This window comes from Ciconia boyciana, chromosome 6, assembly GCF_034638445.1.
Source record: "Ciconia boyciana chromosome 6, ASM3463844v1, whole genome shotgun sequence".
Classification (NCBI taxonomy): domain Eukaryota; kingdom Metazoa; phylum Chordata; class Aves; order Ciconiiformes; family Ciconiidae; genus Ciconia; species Ciconia boyciana.
Window position 1 is genome coordinate 69260416 of NC_132939.1, and position 26073 is coordinate 69286488.

General features: G+C 46.9%; 1 protein-coding gene across 1 annotated transcript; it reads left to right on the forward strand.

Annotated features, from left to right (window-relative positions):
* Window positions 1–452: 452 nt before the first annotated feature.
* NEMF (nuclear export mediator factor) lies at window positions 453–25832 on the forward strand. The gene is made up of 33 exons (XM_072866247.1): window positions 453–612; window positions 2292–2360; window positions 3031–3133; window positions 4052–4177; window positions 4263–4411; window positions 4625–4692; window positions 8947–9033; window positions 9981–10057; window positions 10594–10664; window positions 10751–10826; window positions 11888–11950; window positions 12289–12366; window positions 12739–12947; window positions 14416–14601; window positions 15112–15175; window positions 15705–15793; window positions 16455–16558; window positions 16991–17053; window positions 17834–17946; window positions 18598–18655; window positions 19056–19114; window positions 19610–19730; window positions 19874–20147; window positions 21025–21067; window positions 21153–21202; window positions 21578–21725; window positions 22061–22138; window positions 22220–22414; window positions 23040–23072; window positions 23958–24064; window positions 24159–24202; window positions 24298–24377; window positions 25513–25832. Exons 1-33 carry the CDS (start codon window positions 554–556, stop codon window positions 25588–25590), a joined length of 3222 nt encoding a protein of 1073 aa, XP_072722348.1. The 5' UTR covers window positions 453–553; the 3' UTR covers window positions 25591–25832.
* Window positions 25833–26073: the final 241 nt, after the last annotated feature.

A 26073-nucleotide genomic window follows, 5' to 3' on the forward strand; every position in this document is an offset into this window, starting at 1 on the left:
TCAGTAGCGGGATCGCGCCTGTGAATAGCCACTGCAGCGTAGCCTGGGCAACACAGAGAGACGCGGGCTCCTTTTGGCCCCGCGCGCACCCGCCCCACGCGCCTTTTGCCCCCCGACGCCCCGACCCGACGCCCCGCGCGCTACCGCCCCCTGCTGGCGGACGCCGCCACCCGCCTTGGCTACGCATGCGCCGCTGACACAATCAAACCCTCGCGTTCACGAATTAGTTACGCTGAAAATTTTACAGCCCAACTCCTCTCCTTACAAAATGCACGTGCAAAGACACTGCTGAAGGGCCGCCCTGATCTGGGGGGTTTTGCCCCTCCTCATCTCATTCTGCTTAATGCCGTGAAAACGGCCTCTCCGGACAGGCAGCGGGCGAGGAGAGCCCCTCCACTGGGCGCATGCGCGGGAAGCGGAGAGCGCGCGGCCGCGGAGGGGAGAGAATTGGCGCGGGGCGCCACCCGTAGCGGGCGTTGGCGCAGGCGCGGGGCGCGCGGCGGGGCGGCCGGCAGCGCTTTCGGGCGGAGCGGGCGGCGGCGGCGGTGCCGCCATGAAGTCCCGCTTCAGCACCGTCGACATCCGCGCGGTGCTCGCCGAGCTCCGGCAGAGGTACCGCTGTCCCCTGGCGCGGGGCCCGCTCCCGCCCGGTGCGGCCCCGAGGAGTGGGGCCCGGCCCGGTCGGTAGCGCCTCTCTCCCCTCAGCGGGGCCAGGCCCGGCTGTCCCCGCCCCGCCGTGGCACCGGGGCTGTGTGGGGCGGCTCTGCCCCCCGCCGGCAGCCCGGCTCCGCACGGCGCTGGGCGGTGAGGGCCCCCGCTCCACCGCACCGCCCTGCCTGCGTACCCCTGCCTCACCCCCGCCCTGCCTGCATCCCCCTGCGTCACTGTAGTACCGCCCTGCCTGCATCCCCCTGCCTCACTGTACCGCCCTGCCTGCATCCCCCTGCCTCACTGTACCGCCCTGCCTGCATCCCCCTGCCTCACTGTACCGCCCTGCCTGCATAGCCTTGCCTCACCCCCGCTCTGCCTGCATAGCCCTGCCTCACTGTACCACCCTGCCTCACTCCCGCTCTGCCCTGCTCCTCTGCATTGCGCTCCCTGGCATAGCTGATCCCCCTCCTCTGCTCTGCCCGCCTCTGCCCAGCCTTGCTCCTCTGCACTGTTCTGTATGACTTAGTTCTGCATCCCCCCGCTTGGCCCTGCACCCCCTCTCTGCACTATGCTGCCGTGCCTCCTGTGCTGTCCTGCGCTGCTGCTCTGCGCTCTGCTGCAGCTCTGTGCTCTGCTGCTCAGTATTGCCATCGTAGGGAGCGCAGCCCTGCGCAGTGGACGGTGCAGTCCTGCCCTGCCCTGTTCTAGGGTGATGCCACCACCACTGCCCTTGGACTGCCTGACCCCGCTGGGGAGCCCAGCCCCAGGCTTTGCTGGATGTGGGCTGCCCCTCTCTGTCGTGCGCTGCAGTGCTGTGGGGCAGCACAGGTCCCGTCTGATGCTGCCTGAGTGGCCCCTAGCACATCTTCCGTCCACAGAGCACCGTGTCCTCTCTGCCTCCCCTGTCACACCATCAGGGAAGGCCTGGTGCTCTTGCTCCCCCTGTCATGTCCTGCTCCTGTTCCCCAGCCTCTCCCTGGGAAGCAGCTGAGTACTCTCCCTTTCCTGTTTGTGTGGGGAAGGTCCTATGGCCTGTCATACATTCTTCTGTCCAACTGGGAAGTACCGATGCTCCTCGCATCCATGCCCCATGGAGCTCTCATACTCTTCTGATATCAAAGGCACTCTGCATATTCGGCCCCACTCTGAACAAAGTGATGACGAGCCTGACCCCCCAGGCCATTGCTGTGTTCGTGCTGGGAATACTGGTGCCCCGTGCTAGCAAAGGGCTCCCCCAGTGATGCAGAAATTAGCCTGGAGGAGCACAGTGCTCCGGTATAACCAGTAAATTTTGCATCCCTGCCACAAAGAGGAGTGCTTTTGGGAGCCGGCAGCCTGGCCTCCATCCTGTGGTGGAGATCCAGAAGCTGTGTGGTTGCAGTTGGGGTGTTCGCAGTGGCTGTTCTTGCTTTGACTTGTTTAGCTTTTTGCACTTTATCCATTAATAGCAACTTCATCATCTCTTGGTTGGTTGGCTTCCAGCTCATTCCATTAATCTTCTTTACTGCTTCTTCGGTTACTGTTTGGTAATCTATCGTAACTTGCACTTCTGTATATTTTAATTATCACTGGGATTTTTTTCAGGCACTTGTGTCGTTTGTGTATCGTATTCTCCAAAGCATGTATTTTCTTTTTGGCAGCTTATTGGGAATGAGAGTAAACAATGTTTATGATGTGGATAATAAGACGTATCTTATTCGCCTTCAAAAGTAAGAACTTTAAATTTCTTTATACTGTTATTGTACATATGAGAACTAGATTTTTTTGTATGTATGTAATTTCTGTTGACAGGTGTGTGCCTTTCTGACTAGTTTTCAGTGAAATTCTATTGTTCTTTGATAAAATGCAGTAATTTTTACCCAAGAAGTTCTTGGGAGATAGTATATGAAGTGTGAAATACTGCAGAAAATATACAAAAGACCAAAGGTGTTAGTGTAAAATGCACAGTTGGCATTGTTTCTTTTTGTGGGGAGGGAAGAGAGCAGTTGGAGGACTGAAGAGCAACACTTAGTAAGTGATACTGGTGCCCAGGCCAAATGGGAGGTAGGGCTCGTGTCGTGTCACTAACCTGTCCACTCCGGTGGTGTCTGAGATGGACCCTTGCTCATCTGCTTGCCTCTGGTTGTGTTGGAGAATATTTAACTCCATTGCTTGCCAAGCATTTTGCTTGGCTAAATTATCCATAAACTTAAAAAGTGGACATCCTTTCGCTGTCAGCCTGGCTGCAGCACTACGGGCTTTACTAGTTTTGGCAACAGTGTTTTCTGTAGATAGTGTGCCGCTGGTTTGTGGTGCTTTGGTCTCATTCCAGCGCAAACTGGTGTGTGCTAAGGGGTGGCTGCTCATGTGCCAAGTGGTGAGTCTTTATTTTGTTAACAGACCAGACTGCAAGGCCACACTGCTGCTTGAATCTGGCATACGCATTCACACGACAGAGTTCGAGTGGCCAAAAAACATGATGCCATCTGGCTTTGCAATGAAGGTAAACTAACCCACAATTTCTTCTTAATAAGATGGCTGTATATCAGAATGCAACGTTCATGTTCTGTCCTTGGAGACTGAAGAAAATAGTGGAAGGATTTGAGATGGAAGGAAATAGTGAAAGGATTTGCTTGGTGGATCCTGATCGAGCGGGTAACTGAAGACAAGGGAGGAGCAAATGTGGACCTGGGGTCGCACCGTTGATGTTCAGTGCCTGAAACAATGAAAATTTAAATTTATGAAGACTAATACTAAGCTGCTGAACGTTTTCTGGGCCATCAAGGCCTTTTGGAATTTTACTCCAGCAAAGTCCTTGTCATTCCAGTTGGGTTGTCCAAATTTTTGGGCCCTTTACGCAGCACCCTATGTTAATAGAGTCCTGCTGTTCAGTCTGCTGGACTTTGAGGGTTCAGATCTTGCTGCAAGCTGCTAGGCTTTATTCCTGCAAGTAGATGTGCAGGGATGGAACCTGAGCGCTGACTCACGGAGGTCTGCTTAGCCTACCACCTCTGGATGCGGCCTTATTGAAATGACTCAGCAAAGATTCTCCAGGGTGGCTTTCCATGTCATCCATGGATGCAGGGATAATCCTGGTTCTCTTTGTAATATAAACCCTTTGGATTTTAACTAGCTGCACACTTGTTGAGCTAAACAAATTAGCAGTTTTTAATGGCAAAAATGGCTTAATGTTAAGAATCTGGAACAATTATATTACCTATAAATATCACGGTATTACTTTGCTAAGAGCTGTCTTCTCTCAGTATTACCAAGTTCAGCATTTTTACCCTTATGGTATTTGTATTAAGTAAGAAATGATCAGTGTCACAGGAGGGATCTATAGCTAAGAATGTATTTCAGTATAAAATGTCACAAGCAGGTCTGTTTGCACTCTCACAGACATTTTCTCCATTATTGACAGTGCCGTAAGCATTTAAAGACCAGAAGGCTTGTCAGTGTAAAACAGCTGGGTATAGACAGAATTGTGGACTTCCAGTTTGGAAGCGATGAAGCTGCTTATCACCTGATCATTGAGCTGTACGACAGGGTGAGTGCAAAGCTCCAAGCATCTCCTCTGTAAGCAAGCACGTGAGTATGGCCTTTGCTGATGGTCCCCTGTGGCGTGCTCGCAGGGTAACATTGTCCTGACAGACCACGAATACATCATTTTAAACATTCTGAGGTTTCGGACGGATGAAGCGGATGATGTCAGATTTGCAGTTCGGGAACGATACCCAGTCGACAGTGCAAAAGCACCTGCACCTCTGCCGACCTTGGAAAGGTAATTGCTTTTAGGTGGTGTAAGTATTGGAATAAACTCAAATTACTTTGAACTGTGAAAGGTAGCATGTCTTTGTGTAGTCTTTTCGCAAATTACAGGCCATTTTGCACTACTTCGTTGGAAACTGAAAGTGCTTTGTAGCTTCTAAGCAATACAACGTAGTCTTAAAACCCATTGTTCTTTGGAATGACAACTCTCCATTATCTTTTGTAGGTTAACTGAAATGATATCAAATGCACCCAAAGGGGAGCAACTGAAGAGGGTTCTTAACCCGCATCTTCGTAAGTAATTGTGTTTCATTAGAAAATGAAATGGGGTCAATGCGCATTATGTTTAAATGGTGCTGAAAATTTGAACAACTTCAAGCAGTCTTTTTTTTTGGATGTTGTTCATGACAGTCTGCTATTACATATGTTTGAAAAACAACAAAAACCCTGAGCCTTTGAAAACAGAGTAGATTTTTTTGATTCCAAGCCAACTGCACAAAGAGATGAACCTTGCTGTGATCGTGCCATGATGAGGACCTGAGAGTAGCTCTGTTGGAGCTCTGACTTGATGCATTTTGTCCAGTGTCTTGTCTTTAGTGGTACCGAATAGGAGATGTAAGTGTACAGTCAGGGCAAGGGTGTTGGTAGGAAGTAGTTGGAGTATGCCAGTGCTGCCACTCCTGGAGGAAGTACCCATGTGGTAATACCAGGATGCTTGATGGTCCATCTGGGTGATCTCTGGTAGCCGGGCAAAGCACCCTGTGCCCCAGTTCTCCTGACCACAGAAGCAAAATTGGCTTGTGTGACATGGTCAGAACAAGTTTGGTTTATCCTCCTGATTGGCAATGTTGATCAAGCAGAGGATTGCCTGGCAGGTACCCCTGAACAGCTCAAATCACATGATTTGCAGACCTAAGTATTACTTTCCCCATTTCTTGATTCTCTTTTTCACCACCCTTGTCCCTTTCTTTCTCCACCCCGGTCTCCTCCTAAATAAACAACCCGCTGCTAATTACTTTCCCCCATTGGTCCCAGATTTGCTATATCCACACCCGAGGTTGGTATTTCTGATGCTGTTATCTAGGTGACCTTGGCCTTACATAGTGTTACTGATCTGGTTGCCCAGGCACAGCTGGCCTGGCAAGGCTCCGCTCTCTAAAAGGTCCACAATTCTTCCCTTCAGTTGCTGTGTGAGTTTGGCTGTTTCTCACCCTGTTCCTCCTTAACCACCCATGGAACCCAGCCATCCCTCCTGCCGCTTCTCTAATTTTTGCCGCTTCTCACGCTGGTAACCATCGTGTCCAGCAGTTTCTCATGTTGTGTCCTATAGTTCCTCACATCCTATGCAGTTAGCTTAACCTCAGGCCAGCACCTGGTCACCAGCCCTGTCATTCGCCTGCAGACCTCACAGGCACAGTGATACTTCCCTGGAAGAGTCTCTCAATCCCAGCCATCTTACATTTTAGAGACTTCCCATGACTGATGAGCAGGCATCTTTGTATTTAACAGCTTGGGTTGGATTTTCCTTCCATGTATTTACCAAATCTCTTTTTGAACCTGTATGAACTTCCAGCATCCACGATGTTTTTGTGGTGAGGAGTTCCACTTGCTTCCATGTCACATGAAAAGTCACCCCCTTTTTTGGTTCTGAAACTCATCTCACCAGTTTACGTGGTGCCCTAGTATTGGATTTGAAGAGAAGGTGAACAGTTGCTGCCTATTTATCAACTCCACACCACTCATTTTATAAGTCTCAGTCATTTCTAGGCTGACCAGCCTTCTGCGTAGCCTACGTAGTCTTTCCTTGTACAGAATCTGTTCCAAGCCTGTGATGATCCTTGTTGCCCTTCTCTGTGCCTTTTCTAGCTCTACCTGTTTTGAAACGGGGTAAGTAAAAGTGTACATAACATAACAAAAGTGCACCGTGGATTTATAGTGTGGCATGATTTCCCTTGTTCTGTTCACTATTCCTTTCCTAATAATTCCCAACACACAGCTTGACTCTCTTGTGTTCACTGACAATTGAGCTTATGTTTCCACAGGACCATCTGTTGTTAGGTCTTGCTCCCAAATAGAAATGATCAGTTGGGCATATGCAGAAGTAGGATAGTCTTTCCTCATGTAGATCATTTTGTATTGTTTTACAGTGAGTTTGTGTCGATTCTTTATGTAATCACTCACTATTGCTCGTTCTCCTCCAGTTCTTCACAGCTGGCTGTTGTTTTTGTTGCTTAGACGAATTGTGTTTCATCGGTAGGCTTTGCCCCTTGCCCTTTTTCCCCCTTCCCGGGTCAGTTAGGTGTATGTTGATCAGTGCAGGCCCTAGAGCAGGTCCCCGTAGAGCTCAGCTTTCCTCCCCTCCCTCCAAGCTGACAGTTTATGCCTCCTCCCTGTTTCCTGTTTTTCAGCCACTTTCTAATCCAGACAGGGGCTATCCTGTTATCCAGTGGCAGCTTGTTTTCTCTGAGAGCTTTGGGGTGAGCTTTGCTAAATGCTTTCTGGAAATGCAAATAGACCATATCTATTTGACCTCCCTTGTCTTTGTGCTTTTTAACTGTCTTGTAGAGTTATGACGCAAAATACAAAACTGCTGGCTCTTCTGTATCTAGTGCAAAGCTCTCTGCTAGTTGTAGTCTATAGGCTAAAAAGACTTGATAGTTTTCTAGTCCCTTTTTAAAATTGCCAGTGCATTAACCTCCTTGTGCCTCTGCTGCTAAGGCAAGAGAGACGTTGCAAGCTACACCTAACAGTTTGGCATCTCCATCCTTGAGTTCTTTTAAAGGCCTGGCTGAGTACCACGTGATCCTGAGGATTTACTGCTGCTTGTTTTGTCTGTTGGATCCATCACCTCTTCTGACAACTGGATTTGAGGCAGATTTTCTGACATGCTGCCTGCAGAGAAATGTTCCAGCCAGAGCTTCGCTGTGCCCCTACACTATGAATGAAACTCAAGACATTAATTTAATTTTCCTGCTCTTGTCATGTCTGAGTGTTCCTTTTGCACCTTGATTGTTTCTTGAACCTACTCATTCTAGCAGGCCTCCTGCTTATGATATATCTGGAAAAGGCTTTATTATTAATCTTGATGGGGGTTTTTTCTTCAGATTTTCTCAAGGTTAATTTTGGCCAGTGTTGCTGTGTTTTACATTCACCTGCCAGAGTTCAGTCTCCCATTTTCCACAAGTGACACGACTTCAGATAACTTTTTGCTTTTAACAGTTTCTCTTAACCCGATGTTTAGTCATGCCAGCCTTCCTTGGATTTTTCTGAAACACTGTTTAATAAGTGATATGCATTTGTTCTGAACCTCCAAAATAACATTTTTAAATAGCCTGCAGGCTGTTTGCAGACATTGCCTTTTATCGATTGTCTTAATTTCTTTCCTTCTAAGAAGCTTCCTTGCTTTATGTAATCTTCCCTTTTGAGCTGCGAATGCCTGTAGGAGATTTCTTGGGCTTTTGTTGTTCTAGCATGGATCCAGGAAAATTTTAGTGTCAGCCTTGTACCATGACATGACATCTCTGCAGCCAGGCTGGGATGATTGACACCTGATTTAGCCGTTCTGTGTCCTACTTTCACAATCTCTTGGCTGTCCCTCTGCACATTAGGGTGACCAGCAGCTCTGCTCAGGCAGTTAATGCTGTAGCCCTAATACCTCACGTCCCAGATGTAGGCCTGGGTTTTCATTCCCGTGGGATTGTACTGTTTTTTTTCAAGTGGTTATCTTGTTAATTTGTTTGGACTCTAACATCCTGTTCGCCTACTCTAAGGTCACCTACGTCATTCCAAGCTTGATGCTGCACTGTCCCAGTGGTAGTCTTCCTTCCTCCATGTTTCTGCTTTGCTAGTTCTCAGTGTTCTTAGTTAAACCTGGTTTTCCATGGCCCCATCTTGTTTCTTAGTCTTTAAGCATCTTTGTAGAAGCTTATATATCTGTTTTAATTTGCTCCTTCTCTGCACCCTGTTCAAATGGGGCTGCATCTGTGTCTTTCGTCACTCATGTTTCACATTTGGCTTTGCCAGCTCTTTCCTAGTTCTTTATTTGAAGCTACAGTTTGTACGGCTTCACCCTTTGTAATACCTTATCCCAAGCCAGGCAGTTTGCCACCCTTGTTGGGTTTCCTACACTCTTCAGTTCAGAAACTTTCCTAACCCCTTTTAAATGTAAAGGTTTCATTCCATTTTGGCCAACATGAAGCCCATCCTTCCTGTATAGCCTCACTCTATCCTAGACCTTTCTCAGTTCCAGATGAACCTAAGCATCCTTAAGTTTGTAAGATCTCATCAGCTGTGAGCTGAGACCCAGCTGCTCTGCCCAGCCAGCGAGCGCTTCTGTGAGGGCCACCACAGGAGTCCTGGTCCCCTGCTCTCTCTGGGCTCTGCCTCCTGAATTTGGGACCACAACTCCCTCGCTCTCCCCAGCCTCTCTAAGGATTGACTGTAGTTTCACGGCCATAGCTTGTTGAAACACTTCTCATGATTTTAATGCGAATACAAATTTAATTGTGAATGTTTTCTACAGATGATGATTTTTTTTTTTTTTAACAGCTTATGGAGCCACTCTCATTGAGCATTGCCTTATAGAAGCTGGATTTTCTGGTTATGTCAAAATAGATCAGCATATGGAAAGTAAAGGTATGTAGGAAATAATATTTTAAAGGCCGTACTACATATATGGTAATTTTTATGTCTATGTAGTATTTTTTTTCCAAAGAGTTGAGTAATCCTTAACCGTATGGTGAGAACTACAGGTTTATCTACTGTAATGTTTTTAGGTTGGGGACCAACCTTGTTCACATTAAAGCTCTTGAACTGTGCATATATCGGAATTAAAACATCGTACTCCTTCTATAGCCTAAATGATTTTTTAATGAGATACTACCTTAAATGTCAGGTGAACTCTGGCTATGTAAAGGGATATTTTACAAGAATCCTGTACAGAAGAGTTAGCATCAAAGTCTTCCTTTATCTGTAGCAAACATGGTGGGGATTTGATAAAGTAGCAGCTTTACATTTATTGGGAAATTATGAATTTGGTAGTAAAGTCAGAATAGATTTTTCTGTTGTCTTATTTTTCTTGTGTGCTTTATATTTGCCATAAATCAAAAGGATTTGTTACTTCCTACTGCATTATGGTGCTTAATAAACCAACTTTGTAACAAGCAAATAACTTCTCACAGCTACTGGTTTATGCTTTGCCTCTGCAGTTTTATTTTTATAAAGTACTAGCATTTGTGTGGTCTTTTTTTCCATGAAACTTGAATAATTATGTCTTAGAAGTACCTATATAGATTTTTAAATTAAAAATGCCCCAAATGTAAAATGTGTACTAAGGCCCCTGTTTAAAATGAACAGTAATTGCTGTAGTGAAGCACCAGGGGTAAAGGATATCTGCATTTTTATTTTTGAGACATGCTAGAATCCCACTTAACGTCGTCAGGTTGGACAGGTTGTTTCAGGCATTTAATTGGAAGAGCAGTTGCCTGGGTATTTTGTTGATTTGCTTTTGTGCTGTGTTTATATAAAAATATCTTTCTGTTCTAGGTTTTTAAAATATTCCTCTCCTCCCCCTCTCTCTTTAGAAAATATTGAAAAAGTGCTTACTGCTTTAGAGAAAGCAGAAGAATATATGACACTAACTGACAACTTCAGTGGAAAGGTGGGTCTCAGTTGGGCACCTTGGTTATCACTTACGCAGGAATTACAGAATTAAACCGGTAGGCAGGTAGTGTTCAGCACATGCTTGTTCCTGGTGTTAGCAGCTACTGATTTTATTCTGTGAGCTTGAGCTCCAGGTAGTGATGGGGAATAAAAATTGCCTCCTTGCACTGGATGTGCAGCAATTAAGTAATTTACAAGCAGATGATGTAGGTCCTATGAGAATTGCACTTGTGCTTTAATAGCAGGTAACACTGTTCTGCATGTAAACCGTGCATTTGTGTGATAAGCTGTAGGGCAGTCCTGAGGTTTGTAAGAGTTCACCTTTTTTTCTGGAATAAGTTGCAGTCAAGACAAGCAAGCGGTCAGGGCTTTGCTCAGTCAATCACATCGCTTCTGCCACAAGGTCTCCCTGCTAGAATGAATTATTGTCTCATGCTGATCAGTTGGTTAGCACCTAGAACTTGCTGCCTTGCCAAGATAAGGGGGATCCTTTTCAAAGGCAAATGCTGATGACATATTTATGTATTCTTTTAGGGTTATATTATCCAGAAAAGGGAGAAAAAGCCAAGTCTGGAACCAGATAAACCAGCAGAAGATATCTACACGTAAATATTTGAAGTATTTATTTTTCTATTAGTCTGCATAACATAAATTAGTTTTCAGGTGATAATATCAAATGTGTATTTTACAGATATGAGGAGTTTCATCCTTTCTTGTTTTCTCAACATTCAAAATGTCCGTACTTGGAATTTGACTCATTCAATAAGGTACAGTGCTTTTGCTGATACTGTACTTAAGTGCTTTAATTGACTGATGCTAAAAAGAGTAGTTAAAATATAGTGCAGAAGTTGTTAATGAAAACATAGGCCTTGGAAGAGGTGATTAATTTTATGGATAAATGTTTTATGCAGGAAAGGCCAGCTAAAACGAGGCCTTTAGGCTACTGCTGAGCAGTGTTGTCTTTATTAACTCAGTTAGATCCTGTAGCTGCAATACGGCACGTGGCCCTGAGTGGAGGTGTGTATTGAGCCTGTAAGGAAGGTGGCTGTCATCAGTCCTGGTCAAACGTTTTGTTAGTGGAGAGCTCAGACGCTGAGTTATGGCTGGGGGAAACAGTCATCACATTCATCACATTTATACTTTTCCGGCTACTACTTTGAAAGCTTCAGGCACCTGATTTAGTATTTCCTTGAGTGTTGTCCTTCCTGGTCCTTGACTCATTAACATCTGAAATCATTAACTGCGTGTTGTTCCTGACCTTGATCTCCAGAATTCCTGTTTCACTTTCCTACCCTGCTTCTTGGCTGAATTTCTGTCATCTCCTTCACAGCACTGATGATCTAAGCAGCCTAAAACCTTCCTTTTCTTTTGTTTTAAGCACAGTGTCTGGCAGCTGGAATACCAGGAGCAGTTCTTAGGCATACTTTCTAGGTTTTTTGTGGATTTTTTTTTTTTTAACTGACCTTTTGAAGCAGCAGGAATTCAGGGCAGACAGGTCTATCATTTCAATCATTTAATCTGAAGAGCACGCTGTGTCAAACAGGAGCTTCCTTTTCATAATTTCTTAGCAAAAAACATGGGCTATAGTTTGGCCACTTATTGACTTGTGCATAGCCCCTGGTTTGCAGTGACACATATCCTTGAGTGTCTTGCTGAACTCATCTCATGCAAAGGTAAAATGGAGGAAGTTACTGAACCCCATTTTAGCATCTGTCTCCTCTTTTAGTGCTTTGCAGCCACCTCTCTTGAGCGGAACCTCCTCTTCCTGCTTGTTGCTGGTATAAGTTAGTGCAACCTGGAGATTCTTAAAACTGATTTTCTCTTGCAGGCAGTAGATGAGTTCTACTCCAAGCTAGAGGGACAGAAAATTGATCTGAAAGCATTGCAGCAGGTATGCTCTCATCCAAGAGTGGGCAGCTGAGGTGGCTCTCTGAGCTTCAAATGCTTCATTTGGGTTCTTGCAGCCTGGGGTGAGGGAGGTGTAATTCCTTGGGTTTGCTGTGGAAATGCTGAGTCAGTGGTGGTCAGGGAGTGGATTTCAAGATGTATAATGTAGCGGTTGGTTCTGCCTGGAATACCGGTAGTAGCGTTAACCATATTTTGGAGACTCTGCATCTCTTACGCTGCTGTATTTTTCTGTGCTGGAATGCTCTATTGAATGTCTTGCAGTGATTAGGTGATAAGATGCCATTTGTAGATATATTTTTCTGTCTGTCTTATTTTTGAAAGGAAAAACAAGCATTGAAGAAACTTGAAAATGTCCGTAGGGATCATGAGCACAGACTAGAAGCTCTTCAGCAAGCTCAGGTAAGACTGAGATTTTTTTTTTTTTTTAACGAAGACGACACCTAATGTTTCTTGAAGAGTCGTACCTGCTGGTCTGCATTGCTACGGTCAGCGTTAGATCCCAAAGTGAAGCCTTCCATTGTCACTGAGCACCCTGTAGCCCCTCAGGGAGCCTAGGCCTGCCCAGTGGGGCTCTGCTCCCTTATGAGGGCATTGCCAAAATTTGCTCGTGCTGCTCTGCTTGCAGGAGTCAGGTTGGCCGTTGTCCTATGTGATCACTTCAATGCCATTCTTGGATTTCATCTCAATATTAATTACTACTTTTATTTTTTTTAAACTATTGCTGAGTGTGTGCTTAGCTTCAATGGGTATCAACTTTTTTCTTTCCTTAAGGAAGCTGATAAGATAAAAGGAGAACTTATAGAAATGAACTTGGAGATCGTCGACCGAGCCATCCAGGTAGTCCGTAGCGCGTTAGCCAACCAGATCGACTGGACAGAGATTGGAGCGATCGTTAAAGAAGCTCAAGCGCAGGGAGACCCCGTTGCAAGCGCGATCAAAGAATTAAAGCTTCAGACAAATCATATCACAATGCTGCTGAGGTGAGTGAGTACATTGGAGATCACCTGTACCAAATGCAAGTAGGACTGACTGTGTGAGCTCCATAGGAGACAGGTATCTTTTTAGCTTGTGCATTGATATTTAAATTGTTCAGTTTTTCTTACAGCAGCATGAAGAGAACATAGTTCTGTGAGCAGAGGGATGCCGCCTTTTTTGCTTTCAAAAATAATACTAATTTGGTTACCGTAATAGCTTTTGTTTTAGTATTTTTAGAGTCTGTCTGACTATATTCTAAATCATTGGAAGGTGTCCTAAAGCAGTAGAGGTCCAAAGCTCCAGTCTGTCAGTCAGCAGTTAACTCTCTCTGATCCACTCTTCTTTGATCTAAAATTCACCTGAGATCCTGCCCCTTTTGATGCTGCTGACTGTTAAGGGCAGTCTGGTGAAAGGCTGATGGTTCCGGATTGCAGCTGTTGTGAGCTGCAAGTTTTGATGCTGGTTCTTGTAGAAGTCCTGATGAGAGAACTGCAGTATTTGGAGTGTCTTTAAAACCTTATCTGACACTGTAGCGGGATGCTAGAGATAAAAAAGTGAGAATTTATTTTTTATAGCTAGAACTTTTGGTATGAAAGCTGTAATGTGGCAAAGTTAATTTATGAATTTTTAGTTGCCTCATTTTCAGAAATGTACAGAAGAAACTTGTTTTCAGGAGTGAGTTCTGTGTTGGCAACTGTGTCATCCGTCTCTCTTCTCCGTCTCTTTTAGTAGTGATCACTTTGCTGATCAAACTGCTCAGTCAGTCCACCAAGTGTTGAATCATGCATCCTTAGCACAGAGGACTATGGAGATAGATGTTCCTTTATGAAGAACGTTATTTTATGCTGCTCCACCAGCTTTTGCTACACAGACTTAGTACAGCTGTATCGAGCAGGATTTAATGTCCTGGCGAGAAGCAAATACAAATCCAGCTAGTGTGTGCTCAGCATACCTCTTTGAAAACAGTGGAGCAGATATTTTTTGAGGTTTTAAACCAGCACATTGCTGTCCTGTTCAGTGAGTCATATGATGATGTAACTATTCTCTTTTCATGAGGCGATCATGCATAGAATGTCTTGTGTTTCTTTTACTTTATGAAAGTAGGTCTTCAGAACTGTTCTTTGTTTTAAGTCTAGATTTTTCTCTAGGTTGATAGCATGGATGTGTGTCTTTTGATAGAAGAAATTGCCTTGGAAAACGTCACTTCCTTGGATTGGAAAATTTGGGCTTTTTATCTTCTGCTTTTGTTTTCTTCCCCCACCCCCCCCCCCAACTTTGGCTGACTCCAAGACATAAACGGGCTTGCACGTAAGGCATCCTGGGGCCTTTCTGCAGCTGCACAGCAAAAATGATTTAAGGGTTCCTTAGGCCATTTCCAGTCTTCATGAGAGAATAGAAGTAGGAATGCATTGCACTAAGGGTAAAAAATAACCAGTTCTTTTATCTTAATCATATGATGTAATGTGTTTTTAGGAACCCATATGTGTTATCTGAAGAGGAAGAGGAGGAGGAGGATGCTGATTTAGAGAAAGAAGAAATGGAAGAACCAAAGGGAAAAAAGAAAAAGAATAAAACCAAACAGTTGAAGAAACCTCAGAAAAACAAACCGTCATTAGTTGATGTTGATCTCAGTTTGTCTGCATATGCCAATGCCAAAAAGTAAGGTTTACAGTAAATGTGTGCTTTGGTAGTCGAAGTTTCTGTGTGCTTGCAGTTGTTAGTGATAACATCATAAGAAGAGCTCTGTGTATATCTTGTTAAAAATAAAAGTTAGAAATTGAAATGGGAACTTGCCCTGAGCTCTAGGACCTGCATTTTCTTGGTCCAAAACCAGGATCTCACTGTTGCATGGCAGCTAATCTCTAGCTGTCAAGTTAATTTAATTTTGAGTACAATTCTGCACAGTGACACATGGAACAAAATGGCTACTTTTGCCACACATCAACCCAAACAGTGCTCTGTCTGTCTGAGGAGAGGACTGACTTCATCTGGCTGCTTTTCTCAGGTGAAGACTAAGCCTGGGCTAGACTAAGCTACTCTTTTCATCTGGGCTAAAATATCTTCCCAAAACGGAATGCTAATGGCAAAAGTAGAGGACTGTGATAAGTACATTTGAAAAATGAGTGAATCTGCTGGGATTTCAGATGCAAACAAACTTGTGTTTTGCAGGTACTATGATCACAAAAGACATGCAGCTAAGAAAACTCAGAAGACAGTAGAAGCTGCAGAAAAGGTATTTTTTCCTTGTTTTTAGAAGATATTTAAAAGCAAAGTCCCTGTCACTGATCAGTGGAAAATCCTAACTTGGTCTAGGCAGTCCTAATGAGACATGAACGGTAAAAACAACCAACCAGGGTTGTTTCATTCTTGAGCTTTTAAGCTGACCGAGCAGAGGATTGCAGATCCCTGCTGTATCATCTGGTTTCCACCAGGAGCATTGTGAACGTGTAGGAGAGGTGCTGGGTGGAGATCCTGACAGACCAGTACTTATGGAGGCAGGAGTGGAAAATCAATGGAAATCCTTACGATCAAAGAGCTGATAATCTTCACAGGGGGCAGCTAGCCCGGCCAGAGATCTATGAAGATTTTAGGACAACTGTCTTACATATGCATGAGGGGAATGCAGGGCTGTGAATAGCAGGATGCAGAGCCTGCACTCTGAAAAAGTTCAGAGACGTTTCCTACCACCTTTCCTACTGCTCCATTATCAGTTTTGTGATTCCTGTGCTGGCGGATTGCGATCATGCTTTCTGTCTAAACAGGCATTTAAATCGGCTGAGAAGAAGACGAAGCAGACACTGAGGGAAGTTCAGACAGTTACCACCATTCAGAAAGCGAGAAAGGTCTATTGGCAAGTACAGTTTGATTGTCGTTAGCGAATGTATTGTGAATGCGCGCAAATTTAGAACAACTGTGTCAGGCTGAGTTTTCACTAGCTTAGAAGTGGAGCTAATTATGATTTCAAAGCACTACACTTTGTATTGAGTCTTCTTACAGTTGCTCCTTGAAGGTGCTGGCCTGGTCCTGTTAGTGCCTTTGCCTGGGAAAGTTCCTGTCAGTGGACTGGGACTTGCAGTTCTTTGCTTTTAACACAGCCAGGAATATGGGCTTGGTAAAAATAGGGAACTTCACTGTTACTTTCTGGCAGCCCTCTGAAACAGTAACAGTAGATTAAAAGAAAAAAAAAGGCAAAAACCCCAAAACAAAACCCTAAAGCTTTTTATAATCTAATAACCGAATTATTAAAATAAACATAAATAGGAGGCAGCTGGACTTTGTGGTGATGGTACTTGTTGTTTCATCTCAAAATATCATTGGCAGTGATGTTATATTTGTAGCGTGCCTTGTTTTTATGCCCCAGGCACATGGGTGGATGTGAAACTCTTTGCAGTGTCTTTTGTAAGGAGTAGATGCTAAGATGGATATTCGTAGAGTTTGGTATAAAAAATACCTTTGTAATGTTCTGTTAGTTACAGGTGTTTTTCACACAATGGATTGATGTAATTTGGCAGGTTTGAGAAGTTCCTGTGGTTCATTAGTTCTGAGAATTACCTTATTATTGCCGGAAGAGATCAACAGCAGAATGAGCTGATTGTGAAGCGGTATCTTAAACCAGGTGAGAGTCTGATTAAGTGGAGTATATCGGTTTCTCTATTATTTTCCAGTTTTGTAAATGTAAAAGAGTGATGTGGGAAGGTCTGTCTGGTTTGTTCTTAAGCTGGGTCTTGGGTAAAAGGGGACTTTGGTGATGGTGAGTCCTCGAGACTCTGTGTGTGTTGTCTGTGCAGTGCTGGGGGGTCTGCTGTGGGAGACTGGACCCTCCAGCACTGTGGGATAAGAGTAGGTTGGACAGAGTCCCGTCAGGAGCAAAGGAGCTGATTCTCCCTGGAGCAACTGGGATGGACTAAAAGGCTTCTGTATCCTCTTCCCACCCTGCTCCTTGCAGCCAAATTAGCTGTTACCAGCTAACGTTAGAAACATCCACCTTAGCTCGAGTGATCTGTGTAGTTACCACGGGCGTGACTGATTCGAGACACTTCTTTTCCAGGGGACATATACGTGCATGCCGATCTCCATGGAGCTACAAGCTGTGTGATCAAGAACCCATCAGGTGCTTTGCATGGGGCTGATGCAGGGACTCGTAGAAGCCTGGGCACTGTGAACTGGCAGCCTCTGCATTGCATGGCCAAGCCCAGCCCGGCGAGCTGCCTTCCCCCCTTGCAGTGGTACCCAGCTCCAGCAGACGTTTCCCTTAGGATGTGAGAGGCACCAGTCCTTCCAAGATCAGGTTGTCGCTGACTGCTGCCGCTTCCCAGCTGTGACTGGCTGCTTGCAGTTGCTCAGTTGAGCTCCTGGTGGGAAGGAGCAACGGAGATGTGCTCACAGGGACAAGCGTTAGTCACTGGCAGAGGCGGTGGTGCAAGCGCTTGCTGCTGGCCGCAAGGACTGGAGTCCTGCTGGGACTTTGATTGGTGGCATAAGCAGTTTGGGTGCTGACAGAGGGTGCTGATCTCAGCAGAGAAGCGTTAACGTGGTGGGATGGAGCTCTTGGGACACCAGCTTTGCACACCCTGCCTGTGCCCCGTTCTTGGGAAGTGCTGGAAGTTGGCCTTGTGTTGTGGGGAGCACAGTTACTGCTCCCTTGTGGAGCTGAGCTGAGGGAGGAGCAGTAGCACAGCTGGCTTCAGCCTCCGCTGGGGAGCCGTGAAGAGCAGCTGCTGACGCTGCTTCTGCTCTGTCCATACTGCCTTCAAGCTTAGCCAGGCCACGCTGTCTCTGCCCACGGCCCCTGGAGAGCTCACAGGCTGGATTAGGGCATATGTGGAAGTTGGAGAATTTAATCTGTTGTGCATGGATCGCGTTCACTGATGTGTTGGGTGTTACTTTGTAGGTGAACCAATCCCTCCACGAACCCTGACAGAGGCAGGCACGATGGCCTTGTGTTACAGTGCTGCCTGGGATGCCCGTGTTGTCACCAGTGCTTGGTGGGTCTCCCACAACCAGGTAAGGACACTCGTGCATGAGCTTTGCAGACAGAACATCTGAAGGAACTGGTGTGCGACTGCAGACAAAGTGTTTCTGTGGGAACTGGTGGATGTGGGCGAAACTTTTGTGTTCTGGTACGGTTCCTTGTGGGTTCTCCCTGGCTCTGCTGCACTTAGGGCCGGGGTGAAGGGGTGACCTCTGACATGACATGCACATGACAGAGGAAATGCCACAGGCTTGGCTTCTTACAGAGGGGAAGGATTTCTATTGAAAAGTGAAGTTTTAATTTTTCTTTTCAGTTGGGCTTCTAGCTTGTATATTAACTGCAGTCTTGCTGTGCTTCCAATCAACTCAAGTGTAAGGGTGGAGAGATTACATTAAACTGAAGGTCGCAGTGCCTTTAGTGTTCTTATTTCCTGAATAACCCAGTTACTGACCCAGGACTTCTAAAACCTGTAGTGCCAGTAGTGTGTGATTGAATTGAAACATTTCTTAGGAAAATACCCTACAAAGGACAGGAAGAACCCCTTGGAAACGGAGTCCTTCTGCAACCTGCTCCCATAAGTTAAAAATGCAGCTTGCTTGAATGTTGCTTTTCTTAGTGCTGTTATTACACAGTGCTGGCCTTCTATGACAGATACTCTTTATAGTATATCATGATTTTTTTAGGTTTCTAAAACTGCACCCACAGGAGAATACCTTACTACCGGAAGCTTCATGATCCGAGGTGAGACACAAAGGAACGGTGTGAATTTGACTTCAGGCATTTTGTGTGAAGATGCTGTGCCGTCCTGCGGTGGCAGCCACCTGAGCTGCCCCCCTCACCGTGGCAGCCGACAGAGTCTGCTCTTCTCCTGAAAATCTGTTCTGAGTGGTTTAGACTGAATACAGGCAGCTGCAGCAGCATTTCTAGCTGAGGCCCTGGGCAGAAGATTGTTAGCTAAGCTGCTTTTGAGTTTCTCCTGGCTGCTGTTGAGTTCCTCCTGTTCTGTTGTCATCCAAGAGCTAGAACAAGCCCCACTGTAATTTTTTGGTAGCCTAAAGCCTCTAATAAAAATGAATTTTGAAAATACATCGTGTAACATAGCTGTTAAACCTCCTCATGAGAATCTGCCTTTGTTTTTCAGGGAAGAAGAATTTTCTTCCACCTTCATATCTGATGATGGGCTTTAGCTTCTTGTTTAAGGTACTGCTTTCTCTGTGCAGCTCCTGCTGGCTTTTGTAATTTGGTTTGAGCTGTAGGAGGCTTATTTTCTGGTTCTTGCTTATCAGTATATTCCCAATTACTTCTTTTCCCACTGGGACAAATCCCATAAAATGCTACTCACAGAAAATTACTCTGCTTTCATTGCCAATTTTCCCCAGTTTGCACTGTCTTAATTTAAAACAAACAGACACTGTGAACATTACTACCTCTGCTAGATTTTTATACCAGCTCTGTTTGAAGCATATGCATGTTTAGGGAGTCTGCTGGTTGCGCAGCTATGTGTGTCTCCTCACTAGCTGTACTCTCTAGGTTGTCCGACTTGGGTTTAAATGTGCTGGTTTAGTTTTCTTGCATTTTGAATGGCAAAAAGTGTTCAAAGGGAAAGAATAAAGCTGAGTCAGGTGTTCTCTGAATGGGCTAGCAAACATCACTGGAGCTGGTACTGGCCTAACGTAAAGGTGCCTCTGTTGTTAGGTGGATGAAAGCTGTGTTTGGAGACACCGAGAAGAAAGGAAGATCAAAGTACAGGATGAGGATCTGGAAACGGTTTCCAGCAGTGCCAGTGAACTGGTGTCCGAAGAAGTGGAGCTATTAGGTACGGCAGATGTGACTGGGGTGCTGCGTGCACTGCTGATGGACAGGACCGTTCGGGGTTTGGCGTTTAGTTCCCTGCGCTGTGTTATGGGTCAGTTTGGCGTTTCTAATGTGAACTGTGTTTTCCTCACCTGTGTGCCCCAGAAGGAGGAGACAGCAGCAGTGAAGAGGAAAAAGCAGAGCATCAGGAAGCACCGGAGGGTGTGGAAGCCATGTCTGAGAGTAATCGTGATGAGGGCGTTGCTGACCTTGACCAGGGCAGAGTAAACATGCCTCCTGCACCAGAGGGTGACTCCGAAGAGGATGATGGAGAATCTGAAGATGAAGTGGAACATCCGGAGTCAAAGAGTGAAGTGAAGGAGGAAGAGGTAAATTACCCGGATACAACAATCGACCTGTCGCATCTCCAGTCTCAAAGGTAAGTGAAGAAGCAGCTGCGCTTATCAGCAATGTGGGCACTTCTGAGGATCTCCATACTGCTAAAATGCAGCCAAGACAAGGGCTGTGATGAGTTGCCATCTCTTCTTTCGATGCTCAGCTCTGCAGGCTGCCAGAGTTCAGGGCAGCAAGCCTGTACTGCGGGAATACTGCCACGCTGGGTACCATTCCCTGCCCTTTCCCTGCACGGCTCTTCTTTGTGGGCTGCTGGCTTTGCCCCCCTCCTGAAGTACACACACACACGCACACAGGGGTATCTGGCTCGCTCATCGCTGCTCTTCCCTACTTTGGCCTAAGCGTCCCTTGACCACCATGCACTGATTTTGCTCCTCGGGAGATGGCTGCCCCCGTTTTCTTTTGAGAGCTGTTCAGACCTGAGAAACTCAGTCATGAGTTGTTTCTGCTCTGCCAAGCTGATGCTGAGTTACTGCTCTGCAGGTGGCTGCGAGATGAGCTCGTCTCCCTGTTCTCCCTGGAAACGGTGCTCCTTAGAGGGTGCAAGGAGACAGGATTGAGTGGGTGGAAACGGACAGCTCTGCAGGGAATACCACAGCGGAGCGGGGCTGTGTGCATGGGAAGCTGAACATCAGGGGTTCCTTTAGTGCGCACTGTACCCAGGCTGTGTTTGTTGCTTGTTTGTGTGTGTGTGTGAGGCAAGCTGGCAGAGATCTGAGGACTTGTTTTGTAAACTGAATCCTGGTATTGCTGCCCTTTTCCATTCACCAAAGCTGGGATTTTCAAGAACTAGAAAGCCAAAAGCGGTGCAACCACGTTAGCCAATGTCTGGGCTGTGGTGACACCTCCACAGTTGAGCTGCTCTACATCTGTTGATGAGCTCCATTTTGATCTCCCCACAGATCCCTGCAGAAAATCATCCCCAAAGAGGAAGAACCCAACTTGGTAAGGTCCCAGCTCAGATGTTTGGCAAAGAGCAGTGTGAACTGCTGCTGGACATGGTGTGCTCTAACTGCGTTTCACTTCTTAGAGTGACAGCAAGTCCCAGGGGCGAAGGCATCTGTCTGCCAAGGAGAGGAGGTGAGAGCCTCTTTGTGTTTGCAGTGAGGTGAATGCCTCCTCCCCATTCCCTCTCCCGGACCTGGGCGCAGGACACGTCTTGCACCTCCCAGTCTGGGCTGGTCCATGTTGATTGTCCGTCCTGCATTTCCACTGCGGGTCCTGCCGTGGGACGGCGGCTGCTCCTGTCCTTTGGGAGTGCTGGTTGTGAACAAACACTTTCTTGTGTACTCGTGGGCTCGAGAGGTTTTACTGAGGAGGGGTTATTTCCAGTGTACGTGCCTCAGGTTTCCCCATCGCCCCATGGCAGGGAAGCAGGGTGGTAGTGCCGGCAGGAGAGCAGCAGCCTCTCTTGTCGCAACAAGAGGCAGTATGTCAAGTGATGGTTTTCCTTAGAGAAATGAAGAAAAAGAAGCAGCAGAACGACTCTGAGAACATGGAGCCGCCTGAAGAGAAGCAGAAAGAGACGGAGACACAGCCTCCCCCTGCTCCCAACACCAATAAAGGCGTGCCGGCCCCTCAGCCCATCAAGCGGGGCCAAAAGGTAGGCAGTGTACCCAGGGGTTGAACTGTTGCCATGTGAAGTGTGGACAGAAATACCAGGTTTCTGTCAGACATCTGTGGCCACCTGATAGTTTTAGACTCTTGGGGGTGCTCTTGGTGGTTTCAGGATGACGGTGCTGGTCTGTTAGCATTGAGCACGCTGTGCTTTCCTCACTGAAACCACAGTGTCTGGGTTACTGGTGAACTGCTCTGCGAGAGGTTCAGGAGACCTGGACAGAAAGTGCATGTGGGATCAGCATCTGAGTGTTTGTCTGTGGATGCAAAACTCTGCAAAAGTCACTGTTTCTAAAGCTGTTGGTGTGTTTTCTTCTGCAGAGTAAAATGAAGAAGATGAAGGAGAAGTACAAGGACCAGGACGAGGAGGACCGGGAGCTCATCATGAAGCTGCTGGGGGTGAGTGAGAGGAGTTCTGCCTCCCCCTGTGGCGTGGTCGCTTGGGTCATTGGCTCTGACCACCTCTGTATGTAACCACAGTCTGCAGGGTCAAACAAGGAGGAGAAAGGGAAAAAAGGGAAAAAGGGGAAGACAAAAGAAGAGCCAGCAAAGAAGCAACAGCAGAAACCCAAGGCCGTGCGTCGTGGTGCTGGAGGGGACAAGGAAATGCTCCCAGCAGGAGTCCTGCTGCACGAGTCGCAGGACCCAGCTCTGGAGGAGCAGCAGGATGAGAAGGTGAGCAGCACGCTCACCTCTCCTGTCCACGCATCTCTCCCTTCTCGCCCTCTACCGTGGCTCTCCGGGCACTGTGTAGCTCCATTCTGCCAGGGAAGCTGAGCAGCTCTTGCTGGTTTGGGGGCACTGTGGAGAACACTGTGCTTAGTGCCATGGCTCTGGGAGCCCATTGGTTTCAAGAAGCAGCAAAACCCCCTGCGGCAATCTATGTGCACGCTGCGTTCCCAGCTCAGCCAGAACGAGGGCTCGGAGGAATACCGAGCCTCGCCAGGCTGCCGAGGATCCAGTTAAGTCAATACCTCCCACTCGGTGCAGCTGAAATATAACTGAGCGCTCTCCAGATCTGTTGTTGTGAGTCAGTATCTCTGAATCACAGCCCATCTCTCTCCTCCCAGCTTGGCGTGTGCCAAGCAAATTAGAGTTTTGAAAGAAATATTCCTCCCCTCACCCACACAGAAGTGCTGTTCTTACCTTTGCTTTAAAATAAGTTAAATTCTCTTTGCAGTGAGACTGTGGCTTTCTGTGTGCTGCTGATAAAAGAATTTATTTTCTCCAGGGGCCGGGGGAGAAAAAAGCAGTTGTGTGCTCGTTTCAGCTCTGATGTCTCCTTTGTTTGTGTGTACAGGAGGAGCAAGACCAGGATCAGCCAGGAGCTGAGGTAAATGCTCGTCTTTGAAGCTCCGCTAAGTGCTGAGGAGAAGGCTTTATTCCCGCTCGAAGCTGGGGGGCCCCGCTGCAGCACGGCTCCCTGTGAGCAGGACCAGAGGCACAGGCTTTCGGCGGGCTGGGGCTGGTCCATGTGTGAGCCCTCCGGAAGGGCGCGGCTCTGCTGTTCGAAGTCCCCTTCTTGCCCATGACTGTTTGAACCCAGCTTTCTTGTGTTTTTAAAAAAACGCAACCTCTTTTTTTCTTCCTACCCTGCTTATCACATACGTCCCTATAGCAACTGAGGACTGGCTAAATTGAAGTTCATCCCTTGCCTTTGCCTCTGGAGGTCTTTGCACCCTGCAGTGACGGTGGCTCGGGGCTGGACGATGGCACAATATGATGCAGTGCAAGTTCTTTAGTTTAGAAGTTTGTTTACATATAAAATTGCTTCAAATTTTTCTATAATTAGAGGCTGTGGGTGTTGCTGGAAATAAGTCGATTTGTTTAAATTCTTTAATGAAGGAGGATAATGGTTGGCCGTAGCGGGAAGCTTTTGGTGACCCTGTGGAGATGTAACTACATTTGGGGGTCCCCTTTGGGTCATTTAAAACTAAGATCCATCCTGTTTCAAATGATACGATTTTAGTAATCAAGGACGGTCAGTAACGCATCACGGCTTGGTAATTCAATGCCAGTGAAGCGAGCGATAAAGCTGAATTCAGTGTGTTTTGGTAACCCCATCACGAGGTCTGACCCACGGTATCTGTGGGGCTGCGGCTGCTGCTGTAGTTCAGCTGGAAGGGGAGACCCGCCAGCCCCTGCCCCCAGGGAAGCGGGTAGGTGGGGTTGGAGAGGTGCTGTCTGGTTTCCCAGTGAAGCTCCTTTGCCCGTACAGGAAGGCGAGGCGTTGCTGGACTCCCTGACCGGCCAGCCACACCCCGAGGATATTCTGCTCTTTGCTGTTCCCATCTGTGCTCCCTACACGGCGATGACGAACTATAAGTAAGTTGCAGCACTTTTCTGTGGGAAGGGTTTGCGGCAGCCTGCGCTGGCCGAGGGGAGCCTGCGTACTAACAGAAACCTTTTCTTTTGGAAGGTATAAAGTCAAGCTCACTCCAGGCACCCAAAAGAAGGGAAAAGGTACTGTATGAAGGCACTTGAACCTTTTCAGTGCTCTACCTATTGAAGCCAGCATGTTTTTACATCCTGTTTAAATCTTCCCTGTGTTTTTACAGCTGCAAAGATTGCCTTGCATAATTTTATGCAATCCAAAGAAGCTAGTGCAAGAGAAAAAGACCTGTTCCGCAGCGTAAAGGTGACTAGTTTTTCTACATCGTTTCTCTTGTACAAATGTAACAACAGCAGCAGCAAAATGTCCACTAGTGCCATTTTGGGGGTAAATACTTCCAAAACCAAGTGTGCTATTGCTTTTTTGTTTTTAGCAGTGTTGTGTTTGTCAGTCCCGCTGGGGAAGATGTACTGCTTAGGCTGGAGAGAATCATCAGAAATTGAGCCTCATCCATAGCATTGGGCCTTTGGTTTCTGTATTGTGTGTCTCTCTTGCTCTAAAGTAACGTAGCTGACAAAAGCATCATCTTCCAAAAAGTCCTCTCGTTTTTGGGAAGGGAAATCCCCACTCCCGCTGGCAGTGTACTTGCGCTGGCAGTTCAGCTGGGCTGGGGTTGGAGGCCATGTCCCGCTGTGCCGCTCTGGGTGGGCTTCCTCCTGCCCCTCTCCCCCGGCAAGGTGCTTACCACAGGCCGGGTAAACGTCTCGTCTCTCTGCTCAGGCAGCTCTTAGCCCGCCCGATGCAGTTTTCTTCTACTCTCTTGCCATTTCCTCCATTTCCTTTTCAAATTGGCACGTCAGGCTGCGTGCTCCAGCACCTGCCACTGGGGAGAGGGCCGGTTCCTTGCCGTGCTCGTCTGCCGTGGCTCCGTCAGCCGTTGGCACCGCAGTCCCCTCACTCCTCCCACAGGTGTTCAGTCCCTCAGGTGTTTATTTCTCATTCCGCATCAGTGAGCCCCGTTTATCAGGCAGCCCAGGCTGCTCTCTGACAAGGTGCTTGTTGGCCTGTCGTAGTTCACTGATCAGAAGCATTGAATAGCAGCAGCCTTAACGTTGGCTTTTTGTGGCACTCTGCTAGAAAAACACAATTAATGGTTAATGACCTTGAAGCAAACAGGTAGTGCCCAGGGAATTGCTGACCCAGCCAGCCCATCCGAATGGAGCTGATGTGCGGAAGTTGCACAGAAAACGTTGAGTCTTTCATTAATAAAACATGGTGCGAGAGCAGAAGCCTGACATCAGCCTCATTTTCTTTGGGGGAAGCTGGCAGAAATGGGCACATCAGTCCCTGCCAGCAGACTCGGAAGCGCCAGCGGGGGCGAGGAAGATGTGCATAAATGCTTGTCTGCTGTGTTCAGTTTCTCATCTTTCATGTTTTGTAGGATACCGATTTGTCAAGAAATATTCCTGGTAAAGTGAAAGTGTCTGCACCTCATCTCCTGAACAGGAAAAAGAAGTGATTCCGTACTTGAGTTTCTCACCACCAAACTGCCGCTGCTGCGCAGTCAGAACGCAGCCCCTGCAGATGGGACGGACAGACCGACCTACCCGGCCTGCTGTTGCTGTGACTGAATTTAGCTTCCATGGTAGCTGGCAGAGGAGGACCAGTTCCTGCATCGTGGTTTAGATGGACTCTAACAACTCGATACAAATAGCATAAAGCTGTGCAAGTAAACGGCTGCCATTTGGTCAGCGATGCGATCTCGCGCTGTTCGTTCTCTAATGCTTTGAATGCTGGAGCCGAGCGCTCATCCCCCGCGCTGCTGGGCACAGGCGTGCCTGAGTTCGCTGCAGCAAAATTCTGTGATGTTGTTTCTTCCCAATACCCACTGCTTTGCTCTGAAGGGACTGGAGTTTCTAGTAGAGGTAGGAGAGTTTCAGTGCAGAATGCTTCCTTGGAGAAAAGGCAGGATTTTATTTTATTTGTCCCAAAACATGCCATC

Bases quoted from the DNA above. Each gene is read 5' to 3' on its own strand.
- NEMF (XM_072866247.1), top strand. From the start codon at position 554: ATGAAGTCCCGCTTCAGCACCGTCGACATCCGCGCGGTGCTCGCCGAG. The intron at 11,951-12,288 runs GTATGCTCTCAT...TATTTTTGAAAG, and splicing joins ATCTGAAAGCATTGCAGCAG to GAAAAACAAGCATTGAAGAA. The intron at 20,148-21,024 runs GTAAGTGAAGAA...ATCTCCCCACAG, and splicing joins TCGCATCTCCAGTCTCAAAG to ATCCCTGCAGAAAATCATCC.